Raw genomic sequence first — 24837 nt, forward strand, 5'->3', positions numbered from 1 at the left:
GCTCCATTGTCTTCATCACATGTGACATCAGAGCGACAGGCTCACTTCCCGCATCTCCGCTTCCTAATGCACCGCTTCCATGTGCTACTCCCTTGGCCATTGGCATCAAACAACGCCGGGGGCTGAAGGTCTTGTTCTCGGAACAGACCAAGGTCGCACAGATTGTCCCACAGATCATTCTTTGTTTTTAGCATCTCACGCTGATATACATGGACACTAGTTGTTCTGATGTCCATGTACTACTGAAAAGCAGAAAAAACAAAATAACAAATACTACATAAAAACACTATTTTGGTCTGAAGAGGTTCATACAAGTTCCTTTAGTGAATATATGCAAATGCCGATACCCTATGTTTAAGGCTATGTAGAGTGGTAGTATTGAATGCAGCAACACACACACTGTTGATAAAAGAGCCACCTTGAAGTTTCGAGTGGCATGATAAACTAATTCTAGATCAAGGAGCAGCTTGAGGTTCAACAGCCACAACTCGGTGTTATTAGGGCATCTGAGATTAGCGTGAACTGAACCATTAACACTGGAAAGCAGTGGCAATACACAACACTTAAGAAATTAAGAGGTTTGGGTACTCTGTATTAGTGAGTATGGGCCCACTTCAATCCCTGGTTTGTGCAGGCTTTTCTTTAAAGAAATCTACACTCTCTAGGCAGGCTTGAGATTTCTGAAACTCTGACTTTTATTAATTTTCAAGTTATAGCATAGCAAAGAAAGCTTCATTTCAGTTGGACATAATCGGCTGAAGGATGTTAAAATGAATTTTTGGTATTCACTTTTTTTAAGAGTGTGTTTTGTGTCCTTTTCAGCAGTGATCATTTTTATTCACTGTGTGAAAACAGCACCTCATTTTAGTGCCTGCAGTTTTACTTATTTTTTTAAACCCCTGTTTTCTGTTTTCCAAGTACTCCTGTTTTAAACTATTTCTGTCATAGTTTTTAGCAGAAGAGGTGTGTTTGCAAGCCATTTTAACATTCATTGTCTACCTTTGCGTAGTCATAATTACATTCTGTTAAGTGAAAATAAACTAAATAGCTAAAAGCTAGTCAGAATTTTAAGTATAGATGAGGAGGATTTCAAAAATCATGTCTTAATTCTCAATTATACATTTTCAGTCTTGAACATTGTAATTCTGGTCATCTTTGATTACATTTTAGATTGCACAGTAGTGTGGCCATTAGCGGACAGGACATGCAGTAACAGCCAAGCACGGTCTGTGTAAAGGTGTTAAGACCATCTCCACAGAACTTGATCTTCCTCTGCCCACTCTTATTGGTGTTATCATGAAGTTTAAGGACTATGTGACTGTAGCCAACATGCATGTGGCTGCATGAGGAAAATTAACCAAAGACTGAAGAGACACATGTGTGAATGGTGGAGAAAGAACCCATGAAAAACTTCAAAACAGGTCCAAGCTAACCTTCAAGATTTAACAGTAGGTTTAACAGGTTAAGTTTTAACAGTCTTGATTTGCAGCAATTGTCACCATCAGGATGAAAACAGGCTGCATGGTGGAGGATCTAGACCAGGAATTTTCCAGCTGTGGTCCTGAAGCACTGTTGTGGCTGCAGGTTTTCATTTCTAACCCTTTCTTAATAGGTGACTTGTTTTTTGCTGCTAATGAACTCTTTTTGCCTTCATTTTAATTGCCTTACTGTTTAAGAGTCAGACCTTTTAATAATTTCTTTTTCCTTAATTAGCAACCAAACAATAAAGAGTTATAAAACAAGCTAACACATAACTGGCTAAACTGTGCTCATCACATATTTGAAAATAAAGGAAGGTGAAGGTCTCACAAACGTTGATCTGCTTAGGTCCACAAAACATTTTGAAAATAGAAAATCAACAGTTTTTGAAATTTGAGCAAACCATGGAATAAAATTAACAGATTTAATGAAGAAGAATTGGCTTTTAATTGAGAAACTGGTTGAAGTGAAAGTCGTTGAAGTTTGAGACACAGACTTAGCTGGCCCATCTGACAGCTTACTTCACATCTCATTTCTGTTTGGGTACTGTTTTAGGGAAAAAATGAAGCAATTCAGAGGACTGAATCGTAAAAACCAAGTCAATTAAAATGAAGGGAGAAGAAGTTAATTAGCAGCAAGAACTGGTCACTAATTAAGAAAAGGGTTAGAATGAAAACCTGCAGCCACAGTAACCCTCCAGGACCGGTGATGGAGACCCTTCGTCTAAAAAAGATCTCGCATCTAAAGCAGAAACATAAGCAAGCTTCTGGGTTTTGCCACAATGCATGTTGACAAGCCATAGTTCTTCTGAGAGAATGCCTTGTGCACAGACAAAACCAGAAGAGAACTTTTTTGTAATTCACACCAACTCTTGTGTTCACAAAAAAAAAACAATGCTTTCAAAAAAAAAAAAAAAGAATACTATCCCTACTGTGAAACAAGGGGATGACCCTGATGTTCTAAAGTTGCTTTGCTGTCTCTTTGAAACAAAGCCAGAACACCATTAGGGTGTTTTAGGGTGTTAAAAAGCTGTGTCTCAGTCACAGAATAGAGGAGAAGAAACATTGGATCATTCTGAGATGGCCTGGTATGAGTCCTGATTTGAATCCCACTGGTCATCTGCTGAAAGTTACAATTGGGAGTAGGTGGCCATCACACCCTTAGAGAACTGAGGAAGAGTGGGCTAAAGAACTAGTCAAGAAGTGTAGTAGTGATGTGACACTGATAAAACAGTTAATGTCTTCAAAGCTCTGCTATGAAATATTAGAATAAAGATACCAATATTGTTGTCCATGTCTGTGGATATTTCAAACAGATTTTCGATGTGATGTGTTTTATAGAAACACGTTGAAGATATCTGCATTTCCAAACTTGTTCAAAACGTAATAACCTATATTTCTAATTGAAAGTGCCATAGATGACAGTGGAAAAAGATCCTCAGTTTTCACAAGCCAAAGAGTAATTAAAAATATTCATAGTTTGAATTTTAATCTCAGAGGATATATTAAAACATGGAAATGGGTACAACTGAAATGGGGAATTAGCATAAAACAGTTAATGTTAAATGTATGCATGTCAGCGTCAACCTTAAAGTCGTGGATTCAGTTCAAGGAGTACCACATTGCAAAACTGCTTGTGGTGCTCACTAACAGTGGGTGGACACTTGGAGAGTGCAGTTTCATGTAGAAAAGTGTAAAGTACTACATGTGGGCCAAAGGAATGCCAACTATAAACACAAGATAGGAGACACTCATGTAAGAAGCAACCTCTGAAATGGATGTAGAGGTATGTGTTGACACAGCATTTTCATCAAATAAGCAATGAACAGAAGCAATTAAAAAGGCAAATAAAATGTTAGCCTATATCATTAAACCTATAGAATATAAGTCAAGGGACGTTATACTCAAATTATATATATATACACTATATATATATATATACTAACTAATGAAACTACATCTGGAGTATCATGTTCAGTTCTGGTCAACACAGTACAAGGAAGACATAGCTGTGCAGAGGAGAGCAACCAAGTGCAACCCAGGACATAAGGACATGGCCTACTCTGACAGACTCAGAGAAATAATTTATTTTCAGCAGTGAATTATGATGCTATAACTTGATCTGCTATCCAGATATTGCTTATTTATGCATTCCTTTTAATTTGTTCCATGATGTATGATTAGAGAAATTTGGCTTGTTTTTTAAAGCATTAATATCTGAGGCACAAGAATGGCTCACCAGCGTGGATGTTCTGAAACACTAATTAAATATGTTTTGTAGAGAAGCTCATTTACTTGCTGCTATAAACTAGCTGCAGATACAGACAAGCCAGTTTGAAAATGGGTGGACACCTGTAGTCGTGTTTATTACATTTAGAGGATGAATGTGGTTGTATTTTGTTTGTGATACTGTATGCAAGGTGCTGAATTTTAAAAAGTGATTAATTTCACTAGCATTGAAATACATAACACTATGAAATTAAAATGATTGCAAATCAAAGCTGACTGGACACATCATCCTGATCTCAAGGCAAGCTTGAATTCTTTATTTTTATAAGTACTAAATTCCATAATGGGATAACAGTCGCAATAACAAATGCCTTTTTTTCTCCTTGAAGGAGCAATGAGATTTTCCCACTTTATTAATTTAAACCATGCTGAATTTTTAAATAATGGGGCTGATACCCACAATCCTGTGCCAAAAAGTAATCCCTGAGTGATCCCACAGATATTTTTAGCCTGATGTCTTGTTTAGTTGAAAATCACAAGTCTTATGGGTGGGGGTCGATTTGTTTCAAACCTATTTTTGTTAAAGTTGACTTACATGTATGGGATGTTATTTGATTTAAATAAAATTAATAAAATGTTAAAAATAAAAGTAAAAAGAAAATCACAAGTCTAAGCAGTTTTTGCTTTCTCTGTACAATCAGAAATGACGTACACCTTTCTTGGCATTGGGAGGTTCTTAGTTATTCTGTGATCTGTTGCTCTGTACAGTATGGTCACAGTCCGAAGAGTTGTTGATGTAATGTTATCATTTACTGGAATTACTCTGGAGGAACATTAACTGTATTTGCACTGTTAATTATTTATCTTAGCCTGCATAGTGGTATATTGTTTAATCACAGAATTGCTGAAAGCGTCACTGCAATAAATGAACTTTGTGGTGTTTACAAACAATTTTAATAAAAGGAAACAAATTGTTTTAATAACGTATTGAATTGTTTAACTTATTTTACTTATTTAATTAGTTTCTTTATAGAGTCTAAGTATGTGAGCCTTTCATAACCTTTCAATAGCTCTAAATAACGATTGATAAAAGAATCATACTTGGTAAAAAAATAAGGCTCCTCTAACCCTGGTGAGTAATGGAAGACACAGTGTAGATTTAAAGTTAGTCAGATGTAATTATCCAGAAGCAATCTTTTTCATTTCTATTTTTTAAATAGTAAGTCTGGTTTTGTCATTTATTTTGGGTAACCTAGGATAAAATATCACAAAGTATGTACTGTATACAAGCCATGGTACCTATCAAAGACAAGCAATAGAATAGTTAGATAAAATATCTATCTATCTATCTATCTATCTATCTATCTATCTATCTATCTATCTATCTATCTATCTATCTATCTATCTATCTATCTATCTATCTTATCTGCAATATCTTGCACCAGTGGCTTAGCTAGCTTGCTGAAGGCCCCTGTGCAGCGCCCTGAAAGTAGACCCCTCCTAGCTAGCTTCATTTTTAGTAAATTACAACTAGATCGTAGGGGCTGGCTGAGCAGTGGCGTTCATGACCGCATCACTATCAGATCACATGCTGGTGACAAACAAACCGCCTCTTTAACTGGAATTTGTAATAAGTTTTTTAATCGCCTTATTACAGCTGCTGTAAGTTAGCAAAAATAAAATAAATAGTGGGAGTAATATGTGGGAGGTGTAGGTAGTGGTAGTAGTACATAAATGTGTGTAAAACGTGGACCCACTTACTTTTTCAAGACAACTTTGGGTAGGAAGATGATTAAAATGTAACATAATCTAGAAAGTACAAGTGCTATAAAAATGAAGCAATTTCAATTTGTAACGAATTAAAACAACAACACCAGCTGACAGGATACTACTACGCAATCGACCTGTTTTACACAAGTTCTGAGAAAATGGACATCATAAAATATTCACGCCCACAAATTCTTCACACTCACAAATCCTACAAAAACATAACTGACTGACAAGTTACAAATATGTTAAAATATTATAAAGCTTACAAAAACATAACTGACTGACAAGTCACAAATCCTATTACTTTAATATTACTAGTACCTTAAAATACTTCCTCGCGTGCCTTTTGTTGTGTAAAAGTCTCAACAATGTTTGACACGTCATGTTGTCTGGCACGCTCATTTTCGATTAAGAGTACTGCCAAGCCACTAAGTTTGTCTTGCTACATGGTGCTTCTGAGGTAATTTTTGATGAGTTTAACTTGGAGAATGATTGTTCACATGCAGCAACAGTCACTGGTGTGACCAGCAGTAACATGTAAGCCATGCAAACATCACTGAAAGTAGACAACAGCACACAGTGATCTATCGGCAACAGTTCAGCTACTTCAAAAACAGTCAACTTGGTTGACAGGATGGATTGAAAACATGCATGAATTGACAAGAATTGAATGGAAAATGCCGGTAAAATGCTATAGCATTCAACGAGAAGATCAGCAGCAGCATACAATTCCTCGTCAGCCATTGAGGTCACAATTGATGGTAACAAGACACTGAACATTGAAGCCATATCGAGACTGTGCTACCGTTGTTTTAGTTTTTAGTTTTTTTTTTTAATCTAGACGGCCAGAGCAGGCCCCCCAAGCTCGTAGGCCCTTGTACTTTGCACAATTTGCACAATCCATTGCTACGCCATAGTCTGGCACCATTCCTCTGTATTTGTGTGTGTGAAAGTTTGTTCACCAGCGCTCCCTTTTTCAAGCTCACTTCTCAGACTCTGTCATTACATTATTCTCGTGGTACATTTCTCACCACCTGTTCAGTTTTATACTTGTCGTCTTTGACAGTGACTCTTTTGCATTGCACGGTTACTCCTCGTGTGCGTCTTACACTTGCATGTCCTCTATCGTTTTGTCACCAAAGCCAACCTGACCAATCACATTGCTTAGAGGGACTGGACACACAGACCTAAGTGTTTTACTGTGTAGTAGATTCTATGACCCTTTATGATGTGCTATAAATATACTCCTGTATTAACATTTTAATACTATGATTTTGTGCTAGAATTTTATCGTACTATACCAGGTTGGTATGGAAATTAAAAATAAATAAACAAAATGCTGCTTTTGAATTTGTTACAGCATTCACACTTTTTGTCTTTTTTACGTAGTATTAATAACATCACAGAACTTTAATAATAATCTGGCTTTCTTTACTTATGTAATTATTGAGGTTTTCATAGAATATTTGGAAGATCCATTTTTCTTGTACTTTTAAAATTTTACTTTTGGTTTAAAATAAATCAGCAATATTTTAGTGTTATCTTACTGGGGATGCAAGATGATTTAATTTTGTATGAATTATTAAAGACAGACTGGAACATGTCAGTTGCAGCCAAAATAGACATCTTAGTATTGTTAAATATGGGGTTATAAGGTTATGAAGTGCCATTGTATATTTAAATGTAAAAGGTAGCAGCCTGCAGTTATTTCATTTCATTTAGCTATATCCCACGTGCATTTCATTCAACAGAACGGTGTTTAGTGCCTTCAGTCCCATTTTAGAATAAGCAATTTCCCAAGATTTCATCAAGTTTACGTTAAAAATATGATAGTGCATTTATTTTTTTGATGCTTTCAGTTTAAAATGCGAAAGGCACAGAGTGTTCTCGTGACCCAAACATATCCAAAAATGACACCACAGAAGCCAAAGATACACAAGGAAAAGTATGCTTATTAAAGAAAATTTCACAAAAGGGGAAGCTTTTCATTTTCTCCAATAACATTAAAAGATGATTTGAAAAATCTTAGCATTTGATAAAAAATGCAATGTAATGTAAATATTTCATTTCAGATTTATTGTCATGTGTACAAAATATAAAGAAACTCTTGTGTGCATGCTCGACCAATGCATAAAACGCTGCTATGATGTGAATGTTACTCTCTGTAGGCTTTGTAATATACAACAACACAATGTAATAAGCAAAAAGCAGTCCCTCCCACAATTACCTTAATAAAACAATGTATAAAATCACTAGGAACGACATCACACTGTTTTTTCACACACTCTGGATGTGTGTGTATATATGTATTTATTTGTCTATTTTAGGAGTGGCCCTCTGCTTGAAGGATAACTGGTAACTTTGTTTGCCGGTACGAATACTGGCAGTGCTAGAAGGAATGCTACACCATTGGGCCCATGAGCAAGCCCCTTAACATGCAATTTTACTCCAGTAATGCTACTGTAATAGCTGACCCTGTGCTCTCAACTCAAGCTTCTCTGAGCCTCCCTGTGTGTCTCTGTAAGATGGTATATGCAAAAAATGACAATACATTGCACATGGCAGATAAAGTTTAATGAGGTTCTGTAAAAGACAAATTTTCCTCAAGAAGAACCAATAAATGTATATCTATCTATCTATCTATCTATCTATCTATCTATCTATCTATCTATCTATCTATCTATCTATCTACAGTATCCCTCTATTATAATAAAAAAATCTTGAGACAAGACTAATCCCACAACAAGACGTGACTTTTTGAAGAAACTTTTTGGAACCAAGTCACACGAGACTGAGACTTTTGCCATGAGATTCTTTCAAGTCACGCCCTACTTACAACTATTTTCAAAATCAGGTGCATTTTGGCACTTAACCTGGTCAGACACCAATTCATTAAAGGGCTTACTTATGAACGCACACACACACTTATGAAGATCCAGTTTAGAATCATCCATTTATCTAAATATGGCAGATATATGGCTGATGATATTTCACTCATTATATTGGATTACAACCAATAAGCTGTTCATTATAGCTTTGTTTTAAAGGATTTTAAGAGGAAAGCTGTATATAATTTTCAAACAACTCTATGGTAGGCTTGTTAAGCAGTAGTGTCTATGTAGCAGATAAAGGGGTGATTTTGAAAACTGACTTATATTATAATTTAAAAAAAACAAACACTAATCAGTTAGCAATGAACAAATGCTTCTGTAGCAAACTGAATTTTACTGAATTATTTCAAAACTATATATTTCCCTGTATTCATAGTAACAGACATTATGTTTTTTTGTTAAAGTATCTGACTTTTTGTAAAATATTAACCTTTTCCATAAAAAAAATTATAGCTGGGCATTCATGCACATTTTATCAACAGTTTGGTTCTGCCACAAGACAAGAACATAACAGACAACATGGGCAGAATTAGAAAGGACTGGGAGAAAGACGTATAGCAAGAAAATAAAGCCAAAGTATAAACCAGAAAGTCTAGCATCAGCTTCAATATGTAATTCAAATCTCAAAGTTAACTAACAGTTTGCTTTGTTTTTAGAATTTGTATTCACAGCCTTAACACAGTCTTAGACAATATGAAGATGTCTGATGCTGGCTTTTATAACGTCTAACTTGTTAATGTTGCATGCTGCACATCTCCAGTCATTCTGCATGACAATACAATAGCAGTTTTAGATTAGATCTACTACTACTACTAATCCCAATTGGAAATTCAGATGCCTACAGCAACAGAAACATAAAAAACAAATAAACAGACTGTCACAGCAGAAAATACATCCATCCAATCAATTAATCAATCAATAAATAAATGTATATTGTGCAGAAATTTCAACTAAAGAGTTCATCGGAAGGAAGCATTGAATTGCCTGATAACAATGGGCAGAATAGACCCCCAGAGACGCTTCTTAGCACACTGGTGATTTGAGCCTGGAGTAAAAGTGCTCCAAGAGAGGGAACAGATGGAAGGGATTTTTTAAGATTCAGTTTTGCCATCATTCTCTTTTCCTCGACAGCTTCCATTATGCCCCTGGTTCACCCTGTGATAGAGCAGCCTTTTCTGATATGTTTGTTCAGGCATTGTGCTTTTTTTTGAGCTCAAGTTGCTACCCCATGAAACTGCAGTTTTGAACACCACATTGGCTACCATGGGCTGGTAGAACATTTTCAGCAGTTTGTTGCACACATCAAAAGACCTGAATTTCCTCAGCAAGTACAGTCTGCTCTTAACCTTCTTGTACAGCATCTTTGTGTTCTCAGGCCAGTCCTGTTTGTTGTTTATGTGAATCTGTAGGCACTTCCATGTTCTCCCTCTGTATGGTGACTAGTCTCAGAGACTCCTTGGCAAACCGAGAAGTCCAACATCAGTTTGTTTGTCTTACTCATGTTGAGTTGCAGGTTGTTGTCCTTACAGTACAAGACAAAATCCTCCACTACCTTCCTGTAGACTGACTCATGTCCATTATTAAAAACAGCCTATGACTGTGGCATCTGAAAATTTGTGTAGGCGCAAGCACTGCTATTATACTGGATTCTGCACCACTAACCCAAGTGAACTCAGTTATAGTTCAAACTAGCAGGCAACATACAGAGGCAGAAAACTACTGTAGTGCCCTAATGCCCTTAAGGTATTCAACTCTGTATAATGCCCTTAGAACAATGTCTTTTAACACATTATTACTGTTTTACTGGCTAGCCTGATACGAGAAAACATTAAAAATGTGTTTACACCTACAGTCCTCCCTTTTGACTTTTACAGCACTCGGAGCAACATACGTGGTTCTTGTCCCCTGCTGTATTCTATAATAGTGCACCCCAAGGAGCCGTTGTGCTCAAGTTCATATCTAGAGGTCCTCTGAGGCTGCAGGTTTTTCTTCCATTCGCTTTTACAGTCAGTGAAGTCAGTTGTACCTCCAGTTGATCTCACTGTTCAATTAGCTGATCTTTTCCTTCATCTTGGTCTGTATTTAGAAACAAGCAGTCGTATGTGATTCACATTCCGAAAAATTTGTATCATTACCAGTGTATTAATGTTTAACTCAAGTTTTTTTTATTTTTGTGATAATTTACCTTTTCTGTTTCATATTCAGAAAAAGATGACAAATACGACAAAAGCTAAATCCACATCTGGAAAACCTTGTGGCCCATATCGATGTGTGGATTACTTTGACTCTCTAGTTACACAGGGCTTCCCCGGGATAGACACTTTGGACAACTTATTTGATCACGTGTTTAAAAAGTTTGAGAAATTAGAGTGCCTAGGGATCAGGGAGTTGCTGAGTGAAGAAGATGAAATGCAGCCTTCAGGCAAAGTCTTTAAAAAGGTAAGCAAACTTTCAGTTTGTTGATATCACCTAGGGTGAATATAATATTTGAGCTTTCAATGGAAATGTATAGTATGTACAAAACAATTATAGGTTAGCTGTATACTACTGGTCAAAAATCTTAGATCACCTCCGTTTTTCCAGTTTTTTTTTCAAATTTAATCGGTTGAAATGAAACAAATGACCTAAAATAGTGACGAGGTAAGCAGTAAACTGCCAGAGGTTTAAATTTGAAGTTTACATTAGCAAAAACTGAAAAAAGGAAATAATAAGAATATTACAAATGGGCCTTCCTCAGGAAACATCTAATAGGTTACAACCTACAAATGTTCTTCAGCAAATAAAGCAAATTAAGTCTTGCAAGTTGAAGAAAACAATTTGCACAGGTATCCCAACTTCTGTTGATTATTTAAAAACTCTCTGTCTTAAAGCAGACCTGAAACAGACTGTGTTTATACACACTACTACTAGTACTATTTGGGCAGTATTCTAATAGTAATGCCAAGAAGTCAGCAATTAACAAGTGAAATGAGACAAAACATTATTACTCTTAGAAGTGTTGGTCTTTCATGTAGAGAAATTGAAAAAAAAATCCAAGTGTCAATATGGAGCCCTATACAATCCAAAGGCAATTGGAAACTGGAAGAAACTCTGATAGAAAAAGATCTAGCAGTCCCAAAGTCACAGCCCAATAAGAAGATAAGTTTCTAAGGGTCATCAGCTTATGTGATGGGTGCCTCACAGCACAAGAGCCTCAAGCACAGCTTTACAGTAGTCAAAAAAAGCAAGTCTCAGTTTCTACTGTGAAGAGGAGACTTTGTGCTGCAGGTTTGATAGGACAAGTGGCAGTAAGAAGGCCATTCCTTAAATGACGAAATAGACCCTTGAAATACCGACTGTGGACTACCATAGACTTGACAAAGTCTTAAGGACAGATGAATCAACATTTGAAATCTTCAGTTTACCACGCAGGGTGTTTGCACACCGTCAAGTTGGTGAAAGGATGGTTCCTCAGTGTTTGAAACCAAATGTCAAACATGAAGAAGGAAGTGTGATGGTCTGGGTTTTTTTCTTCTGGAGGCAGTGTTGGTGACTTGTACAGAATAATTGGCATTCTGAATCGAAAGGGTTATCACATTTTAGCTGTTGCATCACAAAAAAGTGGCAACTTTGATGAATCTAAAATTTGAGTAAAATTGTGTACATTAATGATATCTTGACTTAGTTTTTATTTGCTTTTGTTTATTGCCCAAGGAGTGTAGTAACAAAGTCTGTTCCAACTTTAAGACAGAGAGACATTTTTAAGTAATCAACAAAACTTGAAATCAAAAATCTACAGTCAATAAGTCAGTAAAGAGAATTGCAAAAGGTAAAGAAAGCATTTGTAAAAGGAAGAATGTATCCACAAACATGGACAATGCTTTATATATTGTGCCAGTTTAAATGATGGCACACTGATGACATTATGCCACGCAGCCGCCAGGATATATACTGTAGCAATGGACACCTGTGACTAAGCAACTGCCCTATAAAAATGGGAGTGTTTGTATAGAAAGCAATATGGAATCATGAATAAATATATACTGTATATACAGCGCTCTTTTTCAGAATATGATAAGAGAACAGTAAAAGTAATTAGAAACTTGTTTTTCTGAAGGTAGACATTTATTCAAATCCACTGTGAACTGAGGCAATATTAATTGTTGGCTTTTAGCAGTTTCCCATTGACTAAAGAAGTTTCCCAGTCGAAGATGGGTAACATGCCTAGTGATAAAATAAAACTGTAACTGTTAAAAAATGAGCAACAAAATTAAGATGAAACTAAAAGGAGCAATTCTAAAAAAAAAAACAGGCAAAAATTCATAAACCCCATACTTTACCATGCCGTTTCCAAGGCTGCTTAATCCTGAGCAGGGTCACGGGGGCCTGGAACCTATCCCAGCAAGCACAGAGCACTGGGCAAGAACAATTCCCTCGAAAGGCGCTATTCCATTGCAGGGTAAACACACTCACACTCCACACACACACACATACACACACACAAGGGCCAATTCAGCGTCACCAATCCACCTAACCTGCATGTCTTTGGACTGTGGGAGGAAACCAGAGCACCCAAAGCAAACCCTTGCAGACGTGGGAAGAACATGTGAGCTCCATGCATTTGGGGCACTGGGATCTGGGAAACAAATCCTGATCTCCTTACTGCAAGGCCACATCACGACCACCATGCAACCACACCATCTATTAACAAGATCATCATGTAAGAGTGAGCATTGTGTTGAGGGGAATTTCATGCTTAACCCAGAAATCTCAGCTGGGTGGCTCTTGATGTCATCTTAAAATACTTGACTACACAATTAAAAAGCAATTTTTCACCTCACTATCCCAATACCTATGGAGGGTATTATAGCACTGTGATCATGCAGAATAAAATCTGGTTGATCATCACTTGCATATTAAGACTGTCCTCTGGATTTGAAGCTGTTTAAACTAAACTAACGTGAACTGATATTTTGATCCATATGTATATGCTAAATAACTGACTTAGTATGAGAATATTTGCACACAAATCATAGGCTACCATACCACCTAGCACTGATTCCTTCTTTGTGCTATTTATATTTGGGTGGATTGCTTACATTTATTTATGGGAAGAGTTGTATAAAAAATGATGGATATATATTTACAAACATGATCATCAATGGCATAGGTCCATAATAAATGACATTTTTTTAAATGTTTTCCTATACTTACTTTAAAAGTTAACTCTGTCAAAGTGACTGAAATGACCAGTTTCAGACATACTGATAGAGCCCATAGTTCATGAAAATGTTTTTCTTATCTCATTTCATCTTCTGAAACCCTGATGCCCTAACTACCGTAAGACTACAACTTTTAACTTCCACAACTGACCTGTTGAACAGGGTCCATTTGGACTCCTTGTCTCCAACTTTACTCTGAACATGGAGGCCAGAAGTCTTAGCCACTAGGTGACGCTACCTTTTTTCAAGTCTTTCCAGGATGACAGGCAGCAGAGTATTTTGGAATAGCAGTCAGTCCTATGTAACCAGTGACATTCTGTGGAATATAGTGTTCCAAGGTCACAAATTAGAGCTGCTTTAGGAAATGTGGAAACTAGGGGGTGTACAGCTCCCCAAACCCCGGACACAACAGCCAGAGAGCCCACAAGTTCAGCAACTCACACATTAATTTATAGTAGGGAAGCTCTTCTCTCTCTCTCCCAACAACAGTACAGTACAAGACCCAGCATCACAGTCTACAGCATAATCGTTCTCTTCTGTACTGCCACTTCTCCTCCAGCAAGCTTCATCCCTCTTCCTCTCGACTCTGGCTCCTCTAATGGAGTGAGGAAGCTCCTTTTATGTTCTATGTGGCTCATCAGGATTAACTGGAACTACTCCAGGTGTGATGGAAACCCAAAGTAGAGTTTTAAAGCTCCCTCTGGCGACCCCGATAGAGCCCAACAGGGCTGTACCAAGCTCCAATTTCCAGAGTGCCCTGTGGGAATCCATGGTGCCACAGCTGCAGGGGAGTGCTGCCCTCTAGCATCTCGGGGAAGGTGGTGAGTGCCTTGTGGGTGGTCTCTCTCCTGGTCCTTTCATCCAGCTGCCATCCCAGAAGTGAGTGTTTCAAGTAAAAAATATTAAACTGATGTGTGAGTTACTGAAATCCATCCCACTATATCCTAACTACAAGGATCTGCTGGAACCAGTCCCAGGGCACAAGGCAGGACACAAACCCTGGGCAGGGCACCAGCCCACCACAGGACAATTTAGAATTGCCAATCCACCTAACCTGTATGTCTTTGGACTGTGGGAGGAAACCCACACAGGGAGAACATGCAAACTCCACACAGGGAGGACCCGGGAAGCGAACCTGGATCTCCTAACTGCGAGTCAGCAGCGCTACCACTGCACCACCATTCCACCCTGTTACTGAAATATAAAACAATTACGTTTACAACTTAACTTCAAAAATGATGAATTACATTTACAACTTAAGTTTAAAATGACATTTTTTCCTTAAATATCAGTCTTTTCAGATGACTGGCTGAAAAAATAAAAAATTAAAAAGGTATTTCATGAAAATAGTCAATTTTGTAGCAAGAGCTTTAATTCTCTAACAGCTAAAGGACAGTGCCTTTCTGTGGTGAACAGTAAAAGTCAATAACTGGGAGTGAATGTGTGAATAAAGAAATTGAATATATATGCATTTTTTCACACCCTTAACATTACAGGTTAAAACCCACAGAAAATGTGAACAGTTGGCCAGGGCATTCTTTGCTTGTGAAACTCATATGAGATATCATCACTCTGCCATTTTTTAGCTTAGGACAATGCATCTTAAAAAGCAATTCTAAATATACAGGTATAGTGAATTCAATATTTAATTTTGAAAATGCAGTATGTTAATGTATTGTGTTTTGCAGCTAATCCTGGGTGAATACAAATGGATTACTTATGAAGAAATGAATATCCAAGTCAGTCACTTTGGAAGTGGGTTGGCTGCACTTGGCCAAAAGCCGAAAAGCCTAATTTGTATTTTCTGTGAAACAAGGGCTGAGTGGATGATTTCAGCTAATGCTTGTTTCAGGTACAACTTTCCATGTAAGTAACACTTTGGTGTCTTTTTTTAGAGCATAAAGTAATAATATTTGATTTTTTAGATTTAGATAGACATGTAGCCATTAATGACAAAGCAGTATTAGAATTGAAAGACTGTAATCAATAACATAGTTGTACAAAGCTAAAAAGGCATCTAACAGGCATGGTTCCTATTTTTTAGTAAATCTAGTAAAAACAGTTTCTTTATTTCAGTTGTTGTTAGTCTGAGCTAATAAAAAAGCTGCTCAGGATTTGCTTTAAATATAGTTATATATTTTAAAATGGCTGCATCAGGATGAGGCATATTTTGCATTGCATGAAGATAAGACAGTCAACCAGCTGCAGAAACCATAGGGTCAATTTCTACCATTGACTCTTGGGATAGTAATTTACAAATAATTAACCTTGCCTTTGTTCTTGATGCCGAAAGCATGTATATCAAGATATAATGCAGTATAAACCTTATTGACTCTTGGGATAGTAATTTACAAATAATTAATCTTGCCTTTGTTCTTGATGCCAAAAGCATGTATATCAAGATATAATGCAGTATAAACCTTTTTTCCATTTAAGTTGTTGACATACATGCAAATAATTACCAAGACCTTATAAACGCGATGTTTTGTATCAGAGGAGTTGGCCAGTGTTGGTGGCTGCCTATTTGGATGTGTTATTTGAAATGTAAAAAGTTGCCCTTCAGTCTAAGACTGTGCTTTAAAATATATGTCTTGTAAACAGTTAAATACTTCTTTTCCACAGTGGTTACACTCTATGCGACTCTTGGCCAGGATGCAATAGTTTACGGACTAAATCATTGTGGTGTCACTCATCTTATTACTAGTGTAGAACTCCTTGATACCAAACTCAAGGTAAGTTGTAAAACTTGACAGAAGAACCACGGTATTGCCCTAATGGGATCACAGGGCTTGAGACTGTTAGGTTATATAGAACTGGAATATTTAGAACTTTAACCCTTTCTGGATATCTCACTAGTGAACATGGGGGTTGCATTGATAACTAGCTATACAACCAATTTTTTAATATTCATTACATAAATAAAGACTAGGATTGTCAGTTTTATTGACTTCAATACTTTATGAAAAGTATGTGTTACTTAATTCAAGCAATACACTTAAATACATGAGAGTGCTGAAACACAAGAAGAGGATTACATGAGAATATTGCTATTTAGAAGGAAACCACTTTCAATTAACAATTCATTTAATCATTTGCAAAGAAGAAAATGCACATAATTTTATTACATTTAGTCAGGTGTAAAACCATGTTGCATGGTATACACCTTCAACTCTGTGTACCGAAGGTGGACTATATGGAGTGTGCATCACTTGATGTCTACGGCACGCATTCCTTAACTTTCATAAATGGAGCCCCTAATGAATTAACTTGTTCAGGCTGTAATCACCATTTTTTGGTGTGGGCACACAGTGTCACCATACCAGATATTTTTGATATGTGGTAATTTTGAGTGTTTTTTTACCTTTGGCCATTTTACACGATAAGTCCTATATCACTTGTCTCATTAAATATTGCTCTTTGAAAGTAGTGTGGTGTGGTGGATAAGGCTTTGGACTTTAAAGCCTGAGGTTGTTGGCTCACATCCTGCTACTGACACTGTGTGACCATGAGCAAGTCACTTCACCTACCTGTGCTCCAATTGGAAAACCAAAAGAAATTTAACTAAATGTATCATAAATGTTGTAAAGCACCTTGGATAAAAGCATCAGCCAAGTAAGTAAAAGAATGTCTTCATGCTTTCACACTAAATTACCAAATTGGGCATTGTACCTCATTATGTTATGTGAAACATGGAGATGGTTCCAGAAAACCAAAGTAGACACCAATAACTGCCAAACAATTAGCAAATCACAAAAGCTGACTGGCTCTCGAATTGAGAGCAGAACAAAAGGTGCGACTCATCTGAGAGTTTCCCCCCACAATTAACTATAACTACCCAGTATATTGTATCATACAGTATTTTAAAAAAAGTATTTGGAACAGTGTGTAATAAATTAGCACTCCCTACTGATTTTAAAATACTGCCTGTTTCTAGATTAAAACCAACCTTTTCCAGTCCTTATTTTAGGTCTGCCTCATCACCTTCTTCCATGAAGATGGAGGTAGAGAATGAGTATGAAGTTCAACTCATTTTACACTCACTTTGTTGTTGTTCTGTAGTAGAATATTTGGTACATTAGTGAGATTATGTCTTGGGTCACCTGTACAGATTTAGATGCCCCCAGATTATTGCGGTTATCCCATTCTTACTGCTAAGTAAAATGATGGGTATGTACTGGCCTTGTATTGAGTTGTGGACTAAGTTACAATTCAGACAAAGTTAAAAAAATGTTTGTTGCTTTGAATACATTTTAATTGGAGATTTTTTTAGCATTTGTGGATGTTTGGGATATCAAATATTATATCTGCACAATTATTTTTGTTATTTTGAGTCTCATGAATTTTATATAATATAGGCCTATATATACACGAAGGATGTTCAAAAAGTTTCAGCACTTCTATATTTTCGTTGGAAATGGTGAAGGCGGGAGTAGTAATTGGGCATTTCAATAAAGGCTAAAATTTTGTTGTAGGATTTTAAACTCCAGTACTGTACTTCATAATGTTGTAAAAGAATTTAGCCTTCTGTTCCTTCCTACTGAAAACCCTTTTCATTTGAGGATTGATAGTTTTGTTGATCCTAATATTTTGGAATGCCAAGGTGGCTGCCGAACATGCAGTTGTTTTATAATTTTATGCAATTGGGGACACAGAAGTCATTAAGGTGAAGACAAAATAACTTGCAACCATGACCCAAAATGCTAATAAATTCTTGTCAAAATGATCGAGTCAAAGGTCCAGAACCCAGACTAGTTAAAATAGTCCTTAATGCAAAGTAAACTTGAATGAAAATTATTAATTTTAATTTGTATTCCAATCAGCTATAAAATACTCAGTAAGTAAAAGTAAATCAGAATTGTCTGTCTGGTGTGACCCACTTGCCTGCACACAAGTATATCATTGATAGGGCCCACAATTTACCGTGGCAAGAAATGGTAAATTCCGCGGCATGTCTTTTTAAATTCCGTGGCGTACCACGGCTCGGCACATGCAGTACCAGAACTCCATAAGACTAATTCTTAACCCAAGCAATATAAATGCAATTTTTCTTATTCTTAATCCCTAATAATAAATCATAATTCGTAATACTAATCAAATAGGTATATCAAAGCTTTACATCTTCACAGCTGCTGGTTGCAATTGGAAATCCGGACGATTTCAGGCAAGACAGTAAGTCAGACACTTTGTTGTAGACATCGACAGCCATGAATGACTGTGCCTCAAAAGAAGTCAGAGTGTTCATAATTGGCTGGCATTGAACAGATACAAATTCAAGTTCAGCTCTCAGCTCGTTAAGTTTATCAGTACTTTGCAGCAACGCCGACAGATTCTTTAACTGAACTGTAGCTCCACTGTGTTCGATTTCAGTAGCAACCAGAGGTGTGACCAGAACATCATGTGTGGGTGGGCATTTGGCTTGTCTGGGGGGGGGGTTCTAAAAAATATCCATCCATTCATCCCCATTTTTGTAGGGGGGGGTCAAATAATAATAACATCATAGTTTTATATAACATATAAAAGCAAAAATTGTGGAATAAATCATAACCTATTGTTCAATAAAATTAACAGAGGCAGTAGAACTTGTATTATTATTTTTTGTGAACAAATATAAAACTACATCTACAAGGTAAATATCAATAAAGTCAAATGTATACAACATATGAGAGCAAGAATAGAAACGTGGCTCATTGTAGTCATTAGGGAGGCTATAGGATATCCGTTTCCAGTGTTTAACCTGGATATTATCTACAGGACCATTCTGCGGTTACTTTTGGCAAATTCTGAAATAAATTCTTTCATGTCTAGATTTTCTGTGATGTTTTTCTCATGTGCCAGAATGACTAAATTTCTTTTACTTGAATGCAGCATTGTTCGGCGGAGTGGAGTGAGAATGCGGTTCAAAGTAGAGAAAAAGCTTTTGCATGCAGCTGAAGACACACCAATGATGAATGCTGTGACATATAGCGAATGCAACATAGGGAAGGCCTCTTTGTACTGCTGAATGCGTTTGCATGCTTCAGAGAGATTAGGATCAGCTGGCAGTTTATTGATCAACATTGCTTTTGCCACAGCAATTTCATTTTGCAAGCTCATGTTTTGCTCTGTCCCTGCAAGTGCCTGTTGAGGTTTCAAGAGAGATTGATCACGAAATAATACTGATTTTGGCAGGAGAAGCGACGTGGCCCTCAATAATTCAACATTTCTCTGACTGAATCTTGTCTCCATTTCCACAATAGCTCTATCAAGAATGCTGAACATAGCCCTTTTAAAAGTCTGATTAGGAGCAATTTGTTCATCAGAGTCACCATGCCCAAGTGTAGACATGACATTACTATCATCAAGCTGTGAGTTAACTTTCCGTTTTCTTTTGAGCAAATTGGTAGGCCTACTTTCACACTGAGAGAAATGCTCCTCCCAGAATGAGTGGCTTCTCATCTCCTTCAGTGTGGCCAGTGAAGCTGTCACCACATCCCCAGCTGTGCACAAATCCACTGCATGTGCCTGTAGAATTGCATTGGCTGGTTCAGCACACCAAGCACGTGAAGGAGGAATTTTCCTGTATTGAAGAAATTCTGCTTTTTTCATTGGGTCAAAAGACCACATGCCTCTATGCAAATGTCAAAAGGGGCAGTGTCAGCCTCTGCTACCTCTGAGAGAAGCCCCCTTATAGCTTCCTCATTGTTGACAATGGACTTTGTGACATCATAATGACTGGTCCATCGTATTTCTAGAAGTCTTTTCAGTGTGGGTGTATTGTATGTGTGTGAAACATAATGTCTGTGACAAAATGTGTTCAATGAATTTGACCAGTCAAAGAACTTCTTAGCCAGAGGTTCTGATTTCATTGCATGTATCACTGCTAAATGGAGCTGGTGGTTGTAGCAGTGTACATATGGAATGTACTTACCAACTTTGTTTTGTAACAAAGCCTGGACACCACCCCTTGCCCCAGACATGACAGAAGTACCATCAAAACACTGACACACTAAATTGTCTGGGCTGTAACCTAGCTCAGAGAGATGTGACTGAATTTGGTTACAAATATATTCAGCATCAAGCTGATTCAGTTCAATTAAGCCAATTAGGTGTTATTCAGGGATGGAGATCTGGACAAATCTAATCACTACAGACAAGTTCTCAAAGTTACAGCGATCCCTGGTACCATCACTTTTAATACAAAGTCCAGGAGAGTCAGCTTTTTCATATTTGGTCCTGATATTTTTTACCACCATTTTGGCAAGAGCCTCAATTATTTCATTTTGAATTACATTGGATGTGTATTTTTGCATTTTCTGGGATGTATTTTACAATTTCTGCAAGTTTGGCATCTTTTTTGATTGTGTAATCAAAGAACTTAAGGAAAACTCCCTCCGCCCCACCTTCGTGATTGTGACCACGCAGAGCCAGTTCATTGACTGCAAGGAACTAAACGGCCTCCCCAATGCTTTTCACATAATATCTATTCTTTTCTATCTGGGTTGGACCCAGAAGTTGAACTATGCTTTCACCTGTCTCTGCCCGGCGCCGATACTCTTGCCATGCAGACATGGCTCTGACGTGCGGGATTCTAGACGCGTGTTTGTGGATCCCGCGTGTTTGTGGAAGCCACCACCGTCTCTTTCTAGAGCTTTTTTCCAATTAGTGTAGCCGTGTTTGGTGAATATGTCCTCCGCGGTCTGAATTGGAAATACTGTACTAAATTTGTGGCAGGAAAAGCAAAAGCTGGCATCACGGACAACAGAATATTCAAGCCCTGGTCGAGACTGATACCAGCTTGCACTGAGTGTCTTTCCGAATGCGCGCTTGGGATAATTAATTAAAATGGGCTGGGATGGGCTATCCATATTTAAGTCAGACAGACCGGACTGTATATTTTGTTGAAGGCAGAGGTTTGGAGTACCTGACACAGGCGCAGAGCTGGAGGATTGTGTAGGCTTATCTACATCTTTTAGAGTGCCAGTTCCCGACGTGGGTGCGCTGTGCTCTGTGTTGGTAACGGCGGTGCTGGGCTCAACCGTGGAGCCAGCAGCTTGCAGAGGGACAGAGGTTGAAGATGTCAACTTTTAAATAAGCCACCTATGCATAGACTTTGGTGTTACCAACCAGAAAATTAAAGAAGAATGGAACGTATACGCTGTTTTAATTAAAGAATGCGGTCAACAGGTTCAAAACGTGCTGCAAAGTGAACTTTGAAAATAAAATGTTATTCTTCTCCAGAGTTTTCTTTGGACAGACAGAGCATTTCGCAGGGTGGGCACGGCTTGTCTCGGGGGTGGGGGTTTAGGCAGTGTTTACCCCAGCCCCCCCGTGGTCACGCCTCCTGTAGCAACGAACGAGATATTAATGAGATGATGCAATAGGCTAAACAAAGAACTTAAAGAAGTAATCAAAACTAATCATACTAATATCAATATGCCTCAAATAGTGAGATTTCATTCAGATTTGGTATTTCCGCGGCAGTCAGGTTAATTCCGCGTCTTGGCGTTTTACCGCTGCAAAACCCTAAATTCCGCAGCGTGGCGTTTAATTACGCGGGCCGCGGTAAATCGTGGGCCCTAATCATTGATTGCTTGGCTATGGGATTTTCATGCACCTCTTGCTTTATTATATTTTGTATTTGATTACTTGTATACAGCATTTTCATGTACCTCTAGGTTTTTCATATTTTGTATTGCGTCTCTTCTCTGTAAACAGGGTGTCTTTTCTAAACTTCCTAATTTGAAGCATGTCATATATGTAGACAAAAAGAACATCAATAATGCGGATTATCCTGAGGAAATTCAGATACACAGCTTTGAATCTGTTCTGGAGCTTGGAGCCAAACCTGAACACTGTAAGTAATGAAAAATATGATTTAAATCAATGTCTATCATTTGAAATAAATCAAAATTATTGTTAAGTGTTCTTATACCAACCTTTCTTAAGGAGAATCTCCAAGAAATGCTACTTTAGAAAGATTTTTACCATATGCACCAAACCAAAATTGCAACATACACTGTTTTAAAATCATTCTGACGCTGCCCTGGGCATTGCATTTTCAAAATTATTTTTGAATCATAGCCATACATTAAAAATATGTTTGTACATTATTCTTAAAAATAATGGTAGAAATTTTTGTTCTGTATAAAATGAAGAATCTTGGTATAAGCAATTTAAATTTCCTTTAAATATAACACATCCAAATCCTCACTGGTTTCAGAAGTCACCTAATTAATTAAATGGAGATTACCAGTGTGTTCTCATGGAGGTTCAGTTGATTGCAGTATAAATGCACCTTATCTGGAAGGTCCAACTTGTGGTATGTTAATGTCAAGGGCCTTCACAATGAAGATAAAAAAGGACACTCCAAGGAGCTCAGTTACAAAGTGACTGAAAAGCACAAGTCGGGGGATTGTTGACTGTGGAGTCCAGTTAAAGCAGTCATTAAGAAATGGAAAAGTATGGCACAGCTGTAAATCTGCCTAGACCAGGCTGTCCATAAAAACTGAGTAATCATATAAGAAGGGTAACCACAAAGAGACCTCTAAGATCTTTGAAGAAGTTACAAGCTACAGTAGAAAATTACAGAGACTGTGCAGATAACAACTGTTGCTTGGGTGCTTCACCAGTCAGTTGCAGCTTAATGGGAGATTGAAAAAGAGAAATCCACTGATAAACAAAATGCACATGAAATCTTGACTAGAGTTCTCCAGGTGGCACTTGTGAGACTCTGAAGTCAGCTGGAAGAAGGTTCTCTGTTATGTTGAGCCCAAAACTGAGCCTAGTGGCTACCAGACTAAACGGCGTGTTTGGCGTAAATCAAACACTCCACGTTACCACAAATGCACAACCGTGAAGCAAGGTGATAGCAACAGGCCCTGGAAGGCTTGTAAGGGTTCAGGAGAAAATTATGCAGAAAAATATAAGGAAGTACTGGAATAAAAATCTGACACAGTTTGTAAAAAAACTTGCACCAAGGGAGAAGATTTGTTTCCTAGCAAGACCATAGCCCCAAAAGTCTAAGCTATCTATGCAGGATTGGCATAAAACCAACAATGTAGTCCAGATCTCAGTGCAATTGAGAATTTGTGTATGGGCTTCAAAATATCTGGTCATTCACTATCTCCATGCAGCCTTACTGAGTCTGATCAGCCTTGAAAAGAAGAACAGGGAAAATTTGAAAATTTACAATGTCCAGATGTGCAAAACTGACAGAGACCTGTGCACACACACACTGAAGTGCTGTCATGGCTGTCAAAGGTGCATCAACTAAAAACTGGCTTGAAGGGGTGAATACTTGTGCAACCAGTTATTTTTTGTTTTAAACCACTTTACTTTGACAGTAAAGAGTCTTTTTCTGTTGGTTGGTGTCAAAAAAAGCTGTACTAAATCCACAGGTTCAATGTTGTGTGATAAAGAAAACATGTAAACTTTCAAGGGAGGAATACTTTTTCAAATGGTAACTTTGTAAAGCAACGACATACTTCTTCTTCTTTCGGCTGCTATCGTTAGGGGTTGCCACAGCGGATCATCTTCTTCCATGTCTTTCTGTCCTTTGCATCTTGTTCTATTTCAAGTAATCACCTGCATGTCTTCTCTTACCACATCCATAAACCTTCTCCTAGGCCTTCCTCTTTTCCTCTTACCTGGCAGCTCTATCCTTAGCAACCTTCTCCCAATATACTCAGCATCTCTCCTCTGCACATGTCCAAACCAATGCAGTCTCACCTCTCTGACTTTGTCTCCCAACAGTCCAACCTAAGCTGACCCTCTAATGTACTCATTTCTAATCCTGTCCATCCTCATCATACCCAATGCAAATCTTAGCATCTTTAACTCTGCCACCTCCAGCTCTGTCTCTTGTTTTTTGGTCAGTGCCACCGTCTCCAGACCATATAACATAGCTGGTCTCACTACCGTCCTGTAAACCTGTAGAAAGCAAGGACATACATTTAATCAAAAATATCCATAAAACATATGTAACAATAATAAATGATATTAATTAAATATAATGATATTTTGTCTGGTAATTTGAAAAATGTTAATATTTTCCTGTTAGGTAGAAATTTCCTGAAAAAGTTGCTTTAACAGAAAAATACTGTTTTGAATTCTCATTTTTCTCATATGTTTTCCTGATAGTTCCCAGGAACATCCTGAAATGTGAATTCAGGTCTGTTTAATTTATACAATTTCTGTCTATTAAATATTTTCTTTTAGCATCAGATTTTATAACACACAATAAACTAACAGAAACATTATTGTTTTATATCGAAGTATCCATTGGTGCTT

The 24837-nt window shown here is 37.4% G+C and overlaps 1 protein-coding gene across 1 annotated transcript in view; it reads left to right on the forward strand.

Annotated features, from left to right (window-relative positions):
- The window catches only part of LOC120537125 (long-chain-fatty-acid--CoA ligase 4-like), a 79580-nt gene that overhangs the window by 21246 nt on the left and 33497 nt on the right, over positions 1 to 24837 (forward strand). The window contains exons 2-5 of the mRNA XM_039765803.1: positions 10574 to 10807; positions 15258 to 15435; positions 16192 to 16301; positions 22264 to 22402. Coding sequence (XP_039621737.1) covers positions 10574 to 10807; positions 15258 to 15435; positions 16192 to 16301; positions 22264 to 22402 — 661 coding nt within the window. The remainder of the gene's footprint in view (positions 1 to 10573; positions 10808 to 15257; positions 15436 to 16191; positions 16302 to 22263; positions 22403 to 24837) is intronic.

The sequence above is a fragment of the Polypterus senegalus genome, chromosome 10 (genome assembly GCF_016835505.1).
Source record: "Polypterus senegalus isolate Bchr_013 chromosome 10, ASM1683550v1, whole genome shotgun sequence".
Lineage (NCBI taxonomy): Eukaryota > Metazoa > Chordata > Cladistia > Polypteriformes > Polypteridae > Polypterus > Polypterus senegalus.